Below are 10,826 nucleotides of genomic sequence, written 5' to 3'. Positions count from 1 at the left end.
ATTTGGTCAAACAAATGACGTTTTCCACAAGGCATCTGCACAAATTTTAATTAAAAATAAAATTCTAAGAATTTGTTTTAGGATAGATGAATTAGAATTTTTCTTATCGTAGGTCGTCAAAATATACTAACCTCTAATATCCTTATTGTACAGCAAACCAGATAAAGGAGAAAAATGATGAATATAAAATCCCATTCTTTGATTCCCTTTCTGCGATCGTACTACTACTTGCTGCAATATTAGTAATATGGAAATACACAACAATGCAGAAAAACAATAGTAATGGTAAGTGCAAAATTTCCTTGGCTTTTACATGATATGAATTATTATTGAAAATATTACATAATTAAAAGGAACCTCTGTTATAGATGAAACATTTTAAGATATATAAGAAAAATGAACAATTCTTACAAATCAATAATGTTAGGAAATTACAAAGAACTTCTGCTAAACATGAAAAATCCTAAAATAAATTGAACAAGGAAAGTCCTTTTGTTCTTGACAAGATTTTTAAAGTTTTTTTTTTCATAAATACAGCTGTATCTCCTGATGAAACTTTAATCCCATTATTGTGGCCCCATTTTAAACCCCCCCCCCAAGCCATGATTTGAACAAACTTGAATCTGCACTTCCTGAGGATAATTGCGTATTCAAGACTTTTTAAAAAGTTGTTTCCTACATACCTACATGTAATTACTAAACTCAAACCTACCCCCGATGATCATGATAAAAAAAAATTTGAATCTGTACTACTTGGGGATGCTTGCATATTAATATGATTTATCATTTCCATGTGTCGCCCGCGTGGTGCAGTGGTTAGAGCATTCGCTCTAGAGTCGCGGAGTAAGGAGTTGATCCTTACATCGCAGGTTCGAATCCCACTGTGGGTCGTGATTTGAACATATATATGATTCTGCACTACCTCGAGGTGTTTGCATTTATTATGACTTATTATGAGTGGTCTTACGTCCTTCCGCAATTCTCTCTTCCAATTTTCTTACTTGATCTTTCCAATGACTTTGACCTCACTATTCCTTCATTTTACAGTTACCTCAGTTTCAAAAAACATGTTCAAGATATTTTCTTCAAACTTTTTCAACTGGTACATATTTGTAAGAGCAATTATATTATGTCATAATTTTCTATTCTTGACCTTTCCTTTGACCTTGAGTGATACTTTTCCTCATTTTGCACTTAATTTCATAAAGGGTAATTTCCTAAAACTCATACACAGATGAATCTCTGTAAGTGTAATTTATCCATACTCATATATGAGAGTATAAAGAAATTTGTTAAATATGAGAAAATGAACTCAGAACAGTAAGATTTCATTTTGCCTTTAGTTAAATCTACGCTAAATACATATTCCATGCAATAAAAGACAACGAGGTCGTCAATCTGTATATGAAAAAAATATGAAAATTTCTTCCTATTTTCATCATATTTTACTATTATCTCATACTAAAGAAGAAAGGCACGTTTGTTTATATGGTGCAATACAAATGTACCTTAGACTGGGAAGTCATATCCTATGGACCTATTTCTAGATAGATTGCACAATCAATATGTACTAGTCCCAGCTGAGAAAGCAAGTAAATAAGAGCAGTTAACGGTCTGACACTGGTTTTAAAATTATTTATCAATTACTAATGAATTCTTCTTTGCATTCAAACAAGTTTTAATGTCCAAATTGTCATTTGTATTGAATAAAATGTAGGCGGGAATCGAGAGTTAGTGTGCGTACCGTATATACTCGCCTATAAGTCGGTTTTTGGGGAGTTAAATTTGTTTTTACATATTTTTATAACTTTATTTTTATCTGAAAGTTACACTGTGAGTCAATATCATGTGTTTCCTTTAAGAAAATTGTATCATAAAGCTAAAGATCTATGAGAAATATGAATAAGCTTAAGGCAAAATTTTGAGATCTCAACTGCACGGTAAAAGCAAGAAAAGACTGCAAATCGCGCAAGTGCCGGAAAAAGAAAAGTTGTATCTATGGCGTGGTTGTTATCGTCAATGTCAACAAGGTCAGGTGTCTTTTATTTTAAGCGTGAAACTTGTAAACAACATTGAATTAGAGCAACCAAAAGTGAGGAATAAGTTCTGATCATCTTTTTTGAAGATTATATCAAAATCCTCGGTCATCCGACATTTGAATCTATGGAATTGACACCATGGTAACCTTTTCAAATTTTCTGCGCATGCGTACCTTAAAGAGGAAGAAGTGAAGCAATATTTTCGTGTTGGGGCAAACTAAAAATTATTTTTACTTATATTTTTCTCCATAAAAGTAGATTTCTGAAACCTGTAATTTTCTAAAACATAATACTTTCAAGAATAGAATAAAATTTGCAAGTGTCTTGCAAAAATTCTACATTTGTCTATTTTCCCGCTTGTCCGTCACAGTGTCTCTTTAAGTGTGTATTACTTATTTTTTTTAATGATTTAAAATTACATATTAGTGTCATTTCTTAAAATGTTAATTCAAACCAGGTTAAAAGATCAGAGCACTGATCTGAAATCGTCAACCGATTCTATAAGCGGGTCAATGGCAAATCCCCCCAAACTAACCTCAAAAAATACAACCGACTTATAGGCGAGTATATACGGTAGTTCTTCCTATCTTAGGCAGTAGACTAAACACTTTTTGATTCATAAATCCCTGAAATTCTATAAAATGGTTTGATTGTAGTAAATTTGAATATGAATTTTGTGTACAGGTGATCAAGAAAAGAAAGAAGTTCCAAAAGATCAAGGTATTTATGATCTACTTCTTACGTACGAGAATTTTTGTTGTACCTGTAAAGTTTTGTTAGTGAATAAAATCTTTCAAGCTAGAAAGTTGGTAAAAAAATCAATGCTTATTTTTGTTTGCATAAATATATACCGTAATTGTCCATTCTATACTTTATCGAATAACAAAAATACCAATAGAATCCTCTTCAATCAAATGAATAAAAATTTTGAGTACAGGTGATCAAGAAAAGAAAGAAGTTCCAAAAGATCAAGGTAATTATAATCTACTTTCTTACGTACGAGAATTTTTGTCGTACCTGTAAACTTTTGTTAGTGAATAAAATCCTTCAAGCTAGAAAGTTGGTTAAAAAAATCAATGCTAATTTTTGTTTGCATAAATATATTCGATAATTGTCCCTTCTATACATTAAAATACAAAAAAATCCTCTTCAATCAAATGACATTTTTTAAATGTTGGATACCATCTTCTAAAGTTACTTCATGTGTTTGTAGTGCTTATAATTTGAAGACAGTGTGCAAAACAATAAAGTTCATTTTGGTCAGTTTTCTTCTATCTACTACATCTTAGCAATTACAAGATAAACGGAGGAATATTGTAAATTGGATCTTATTATGTTACGAAAAAATAGTAAAATCATACCAAAAAAGTTGTGCTGGACCAGGTTAAGAGTCTTGAAAGTTACTCAAAGTTAATAAGACAAGTCAATGTTAAAAAAAAGTAAGAAATAATTGTGTGACAAAAATACACAAAAAGTTCGTACTTTACAAAATAGTTGCAGCTGTTTAAAGATGACATCAAGAATCATCTCTATTGTGATGAGGACGTTTTCATTACAGGCAGGACAATGCGTAAAATTGATGTTCGAAAGATAGATTTTTGTAAACATAGTCTACAGGGATGCTTACTGCTCCTAGGCACCTGATCCCACCTCTGGAATTTCTGGGATCTGTGTTTTATGCCATATTCACAAATTTGTGATCGATCTCTGTTCATTATCTTCACCTTTTTCATATGTCCGTTTTAGACATTTTTAATATTCCCAACAATCAAAATGAATTTGAATTACCATACCTTTACTGGATTCCTAAACTTCATAAAAATCCTTACAAACAAAGATTCAAAGCGGGTTCCAATAAATGTTCTACCAAGCCTCTTTCTTTACTAGCTCCTCACTAAAAAATTTACTGTAATGAAGGAGAAACTTCAGGAGTACTGTACAACAATATATTTGAGAAGTGGTGTAAATCAGATGTGGATCATGAAAAACTCCAAGGAACTTTTAGAAAATTTTAAATCACAAAATTTTACTAAAATCAATAACATCAAAACGTACGACTTTTCAACACTTTATACAACCATTCCCCACCATAAATTTAAGTCCAGGCTTTTTGAGATCATAGACAGCTGCTTTTTCAATAAAAATGGAACTCTAAATATATACTTACCTTGTCATTGGTCATTTAGAAAATCATTTTGTTCAAAAGCATTCTGATTGTACACACAAGTACTCTGAAGTTGATATTAAAAAGATGCTTGAATTTCTGATTGGCAATATCTATGTGGTTTTTGGAGATCAGGTCTTCCAACAATCTGTTGACAATCCCATGGGTACCAATTGCGTCCCGTTATTAGCAGACCTATTTTTGTATTCATATGAAGCAGAATTTATTCAAAACCTTCTATATGAGAAGAAGAAAACACTTGCTGTGGCTTTCAACTCGACATTTTGATATATCGACGACGTATTATTAATTAACAATAGTTACTTCCATTCATATGTCGACTCGATATATCCCAGTGAGCTTGAAATAAAAGATACCACAGATTCTGACACATTTGTTTCATATTTAGATATTTTACTAGAAAAATACGTTCATGGTAACCTAACAACAAAGCTTTATGATAAACGTGATGATTTCAACTTTTCAATCGTCAACTTCCCTTTAGCACATGCAACTTATCATTAAGTCAAACTAAACTGACTGAAACTGAACAAAAAACTGACGTTTTTCATATACTAATTGTTAGGCCATTATTTATACACTGAATTGTCTACGGATTTTTTCCGGTTTTTTTTTTCGATCATTACAAGGAACACACGGCGGGTGCGACCGGTCGGCAGGGGATGCTCACTCCTCCATGGCACCTGATCCCACCCCTAAATTTTGAGGTCCGTGTTTGCTCTGCTCCAAATCTGTATCTTTTCATTGGACTTTCGAGATTGAAAATTGTTCGTTATCTTCATATTTCAGTGTACATACTCAATTAAAATTTCTCAAACCAAACAAAGGAAGTTTAAATAAATGAATGTTAAGTTGGAAACATTCGGGAAAATGCAAAATGAGTTAAATATATTCTGCACAATATATTTTGCACAATTTCATCTAATTCTATCTGTTAGAATATATGTCAATCCATCCGTGGGAAGGTTTCTAAAAATATTTCTTTTATGTTCAACTGTTAGACGTATTAATTGTGGTCAATGCCATGCATATAGTTTTATTAAGAGAGTTAATAATTTTTAGTACTTTTTCCCCACTTCTTGAAAAGGCGTTCGATGTCCGAAAAAGAACTTTAACCTATGTTCTTCAATTTGATTATATTTTTTTCAGGATTGAGAGGCATTTTCCAATTTGTTTAAAACAGGAAGCAATACATTCAAAGGATGTATTCGAATTGACCTATATATAGGAGAGAAAATTTTTCCGGAAAACGCCACTTTTTAAATTCAATATTCATTAGTTGTTAACTAACGTATATATTTCTTAAATTTAAAAAAAAAAATGTATTTTGAACCTAAAATTTATTATTTAGAACTTAAAAATTAACCTCCAAAGTTGGCCAAAACAGCATTTTGTCCCTTAAAGCACAGATTTTTGCATGAAATTTGGCCTAGAAGTCTTTCAGGGCAGGCCTGCCCCTAAATAAAATTATGATATTTTGAGGTTGTGATGAAAAGAATAATTTAAGGAGGGAATTTTTAAGAGACACTCCTGCTCTAAGGTCGAAATTCAAAAAAACCTACAAAAAATAAGGAGACCTGTTTTTATGAACCTAGTTCGCATTTATACCCTTTGTTTTCAAAGCCAGAATAGCTAGATTGGTAAAACAGCTAGGTATATACACAGAAGATACTTTTTTGAGTCGTGGTTCAAATCCAACTGGTGCCACACTTTTATACACTTTTAAATTCTTGTCTTTTCAAAAACTATTCTAATTTTTTATAGGGTCTTGTGTATTTTCTTTCAATTATCTATCTTTTATGCATGTCCATTCTTGATATAAAAGACACTAAAGAGAAAGCAAATCGTAAATTCCATTGTAAATAAAACACAGTCAAGCAGAACTATACCTTAGTATAGCACACTTTCTTTGAAGACAAGAATTATTCACTCTGTGTTATGCCTGTCACATTTATAGGGGCTTAGACACAGATTTGGAGTTAATTTTTCTCAATTTTTTGTATTATATCATGACTTATATGTTTCTATAGCATTTCACACGGAAATATAATAAAAAAAAAAACTTGTTTTATCTGAAAATTATTGAAACTACGAATTTTGGGAATCTTGTGGATTGTTAGATTTCACCGGGTGTGTTCAATTTGTTAAACTCTGCACACATCACTGAGCACGGAATGAAAATACTAGTGAGTTGGTTCTGTTTTCTCACATTTCTACTATGAATTTTCTGGATTATTGTTTTAATATTTTTTTAATTAATACACAACAAAATTTCTTCTTTTCTTAAGTTTAAAGAATAAAGTTTACTTTGTGAAAGTGCAAGGATGTTTCAATCAAACACGTCCCGAAATTCGTAGGTACAATAATTTCCAGATAAAATGAGTTTTTTAAAAATTATATTTCCGTGTGAAATCCTATAGCAACTTATAAGTCATGATATAATACAGAAAATTTGAGAAAATATTGACTTCAAATCTGTGTCTAGTCCCCTTAAAGCCGATGGTCGGGCGATCAAATTTTTCTCGTGTCGTCGGCTGAAAAACATGATCGGCCGACACTGGAATCGGGCGACGAGCAGTCACATTTTAAAATTCCTAAGAACACCGAAAATTTCCAAAAATTAATTCTAAGTCGGCCAACAGTCACCTGATCATCGTTCGCTAAGCCGCAGTTTGATTTTCACAGTCGCCCGACATTTACGAAAACCCTTTCCTAAATGTCGACCGACCGACAACCGACTTAACGAACTGTCTGCCGATGGTCGGACGATGATCGAAGGTTAACGTTGGTCGACGGACTATTCAACGACTGCTTCAATTGAAAGAATCGGCCATCGACGCAGATAAAATTATAAAGCCTCAGTCAGATTTCCAGTCCGGTGGCCGTACACCGGTGGTAATCAGTGATGTGAAATATGAAGATAACGAACAGTATTCAATCTCGAAAGTCCAATGAAACGATACAGATGAGGAGCAGAGTAAACACGGACCTCAAAATTTAGAGGTGGGATCAGGTGCCATGGAGTAGTGAGCATCCCCTGCCAACCGATCACACCCGCCGTTTGCACCTTGTCATGATCGGGAAACCAAAACCAGAAAATCCGTAGATAGTTCAGTGTGTAAATAATGGCCTAACAATTAGTATATGAAAAATGTCAGTCAGCATTTGACTCAATGATAGGTTGTATGTGGTGACAATGTCATTGTATCGACCGAAAAACTTGCCAAAAGATGACTTCAAACGAGATGGTTGATGTCCTTGTTTCGTTAACTTGTTTGTCAATAGCTTGCCTCGTTTTAGAAATTGTTCATACGTAGAGCATGCTCTTACGTATCGAATCAACTGAGAGACATAAACCTCATATGCAGGTAATAAGGGTATATAATTGCTACACAAGTAAGGGAAGTTGACGATTGAAAAGTTGAAGTCATCACGTTTATCACAAAGCTTTGTTGTTAGGTGAACGATGCCCTAACATCGGTCCTCATCGTCCAAGTACTCCTTTAACACATCTGTCATGGCAACAGACATTGTGCGGAGGCCGTGCATACCCCCGCCGATAATCGTACGGCGAGTGAGTCTAGAGGGAAACATTTTTGACCGACGTGGCACCGATTACCTGCCGAACATCGACCGGAGATCCGACAGTCTTCACCGATCATCCTACAATGCTCGGCCGGTGACCGGACGGTGAGTCAGACATCGTACGATTATTGGCCGGCCATCTTACAGACATTGTAGGATGCCCAGGTGATGGTCGGCCGAAGTAACTTGAACTCTCGTGGCCGATGGCGATTCTTTCGGACAAGTAGTATAAAATGGTCTTGCCATTGTTGCTGAATGCAGTTGTATATGCGAAAAAATGACGCGCTTATAATCATAGACTGATGTTCGAGCGGTAATCGGCCGATATATATTACATCGCTCTTACATTGGTGAACTTCGTGTACCGAGTCAATAAATTTCAGATCTAAAGTTTTCAAACAGAAGGATAAAATATCAGTATATATACTCCCTTGGATTTAATTTTTATAATTTGTATACATTAATGGCTTGTTTTATTGTATCAACGGAGATGTGTTGTAAAATAATCACACATGAAGAAAAAATAAGAATATGGACATTATCATTATTAGTCCCCTACCGGTGAAACCGGGGGGGGGGGGGGCTATAGGTTTCCTCTGAGTCTGTCCGTCCGTCTAGCTGTCCCTCTGTCTGTCTGTCAGTCTGTCCCACTTGGTTTTCCACACTTTTTTTCTAAATGCTTGCAGATATTGAGCTGGTTTTTTGGTATGTGAGTGTATCTTGATGAGTAACAGACCAACTTTACATTTCGTTTCGCTTCATTGATTTTTGACGGAATTATGGCATTTTCAATTTTTAACAGGAACCAGATTACACTTGCCGGTAGGGGACTAGTATTGCTAATGCAATATTAATACTCTCAGAATGCTTGTTTACAATGAAAAGTAAGGGGTAAAATCAAATCAAATAACATTTCGAGATAACAAACTCAAAATGTTTTGACAATTTAATCATGCTTAAATTCGTAATAAATGTCTATGGAAAGGTTCCTCCTATCGATCTCTATATACTGTAATAAAATGAAAACGAATAATTACATGTACGTAGCTTAAGTCATTGACCGTAAGGAAATCGACAAGCTTTTTGCAAAGACTGAAACCAATCCCAATCTTATAGGTCCAAGCTCTATTTATAAAGAAGTGCGTGTTCCTTTTAATTAAACAAGAATAGACCATAGTTACAAGTTATCCATAAATTTCAAACTTAAACATGCAATTATACCTAGACATTGCAGCAGTTGATAAAAAAAAATTTTGTTACGAAAATTAACCAAACACACTAATGTGTGTGTGTGTGGGGGGGGGGGTGCGAGTCACTCAGTGTGTGTACTTTATTTCACTGAGTTTGCATGACATCATATTTTAGTATTAATAAATATTTTCAATATGACATACTCTACTCATTACTTTTTGTAGATTCGGAATTTCTGTCTCTAATAGATGTTTGCAAAAACGGCGAGTCAGAAGAATACTATTCCTTGCATTCGATACTATCCAAAAATGTTAGCAAACGTGACCAGATAGGTCGGACTCTTCTACATCATGCTGCGTATGGTGGAAACGAGCAAATATTTCACGACCTCTTACATTACATTGAGTTAAATGAAGCTGATAAAATTGGCAGGACCGCTCTCCACATAGCTGCTAGGAGAGGAAACACAAACATAGTTAAATATATACTTACATGTAAGAGTTCTTCAAAAGATGAATTGCTTCATGCGAAAGATAAAAATGGACTCAACCCGTTCTGCTATGCTGCACTAGCTGGACACGTTTCTACAATTGAGATATTCAAGGAAGAAGGCTTTGATGTTGTCAATTACCAAACTAAATATGGAGAAACTCTTGCGCACCTTGCTTGTATAGGTAACAGTGAAGAAATTCTAGAAATGTCATTTGCAGTTATTCAGAAAAAAAATAAAATGGATTGGAAACCGCTACAATATGCAGCAAAATCAGGTTATGTGGAGTTGATAAAGTATTTTTCCAAGAATAAAGTTCCGGATTTAAATAAAACCGAAGATTTAAAAAACCCCTTTCACTCTGCTTGTGAAAACGGACATTTAGAGGCATGTAAAATTATTGCTGAGAAATTTCCGAAGTGCATTAATGCATCAGACAAACAAGGGAGAAATGCCGGACATTTTGCAGCTAAAAGTGGAAAAGTGGGAGTTTTACAATATCTGATCGATGTGTGTAAGATTGAAGTGGATGAAGAGTCATCTCAGGGTATCAACATCCTACACGTTGCCTGTCGACATGGCAGATTTGAAATGGTAAAATACATAGCTGAAAGATATCCTGATCTAGTAAATAAAGAAAGCAAAAAGGGCTGGAATGCTGCCTTATTTCTTGGTGAACTAGGAGGAGCTGATGAAAAAAGAATTAAAATTTTGGAATATTTAGTTGCAGAACACGATTTGTTCGTGTATCATGTCTCCAGAGCTGGAAAATCTATTCTGTACAACGCCTGTGCTAACAGGTCGAACAGACTATGTAAATATCTTCTCAAAAATTATCCTGATCTTCTAACAATTGAAAGATCGATGGATCTAAGCAATTGCGTGCAAATTGAAGAAATAGAAAAACTCTTAGAGGAATGTTCTTCGTAAAAATAACGCAAATGTAATACATTTCATTTAGGCATATGTAAAATTTATTATTTTTATATAATTTAATTTTGTTTGTATTCTAGCCTCTGATTGGTTAATAGCCAAAAAGGAACACAAATTATTTCTGTATAACCTGGTTTGGTATGGGGACACACCCCCCTGACAACCAGCTGAATCGTCTGTATCCATGCAATCCTCTCATTTCCAGTCCTCGGGATTCATGGAAAATTCCAGATTTAATAAATGTACCTTTAACTTCAAACAGTAACTTGGATCTTACCAAATGTAAACAAAACAACATGGCTGCTAGGACTATGTATCAGTTTTTACCTCCCCTCGCTTCCCATCACTTCCGTTACTAGGGTTGTATTATTGAGCGGCAAATTTGAACTAATAAAAAGCAACG

The 10,826-nt window shown here is 34.2% G+C and overlaps 1 protein-coding gene across 1 annotated transcript; it reads left to right on the top strand.

The window, feature by feature from the left end:
- The first annotated feature begins 263 nt into the window (after window positions 1-263).
- Window positions 264-10,420, top strand: LOC133187975 (serine/threonine-protein phosphatase 6 regulatory ankyrin repeat subunit A-like). The gene is made up of 3 exons (XM_061323366.1): window positions 264-285; window positions 2,724-2,759; window positions 9,225-10,420. The coding sequence occupies exons 1-3, from the start codon at window positions 264-266 to the stop codon at window positions 10,418-10,420; spliced, it is 1,254 nt and encodes a 417-aa protein (XP_061179350.1).
- Window positions 10,421-10,826: the final 406 nt, after the last annotated feature.

Source organism: Saccostrea echinata, unplaced genomic scaffold (assembly GCF_033153115.1).
Source record: "Saccostrea echinata isolate AGI-Se365-2 ecotype Australia unplaced genomic scaffold, CSIRO_AGI_Sech_v1 ptg000015l, whole genome shotgun sequence".
Lineage (NCBI taxonomy): Eukaryota > Metazoa > Mollusca > Bivalvia > Ostreida > Ostreidae > Saccostrea > Saccostrea echinata.
Note: the sequence above shows the minus strand (reverse complement) of the source record. Positions and strands in the feature narration are given on the sequence as shown.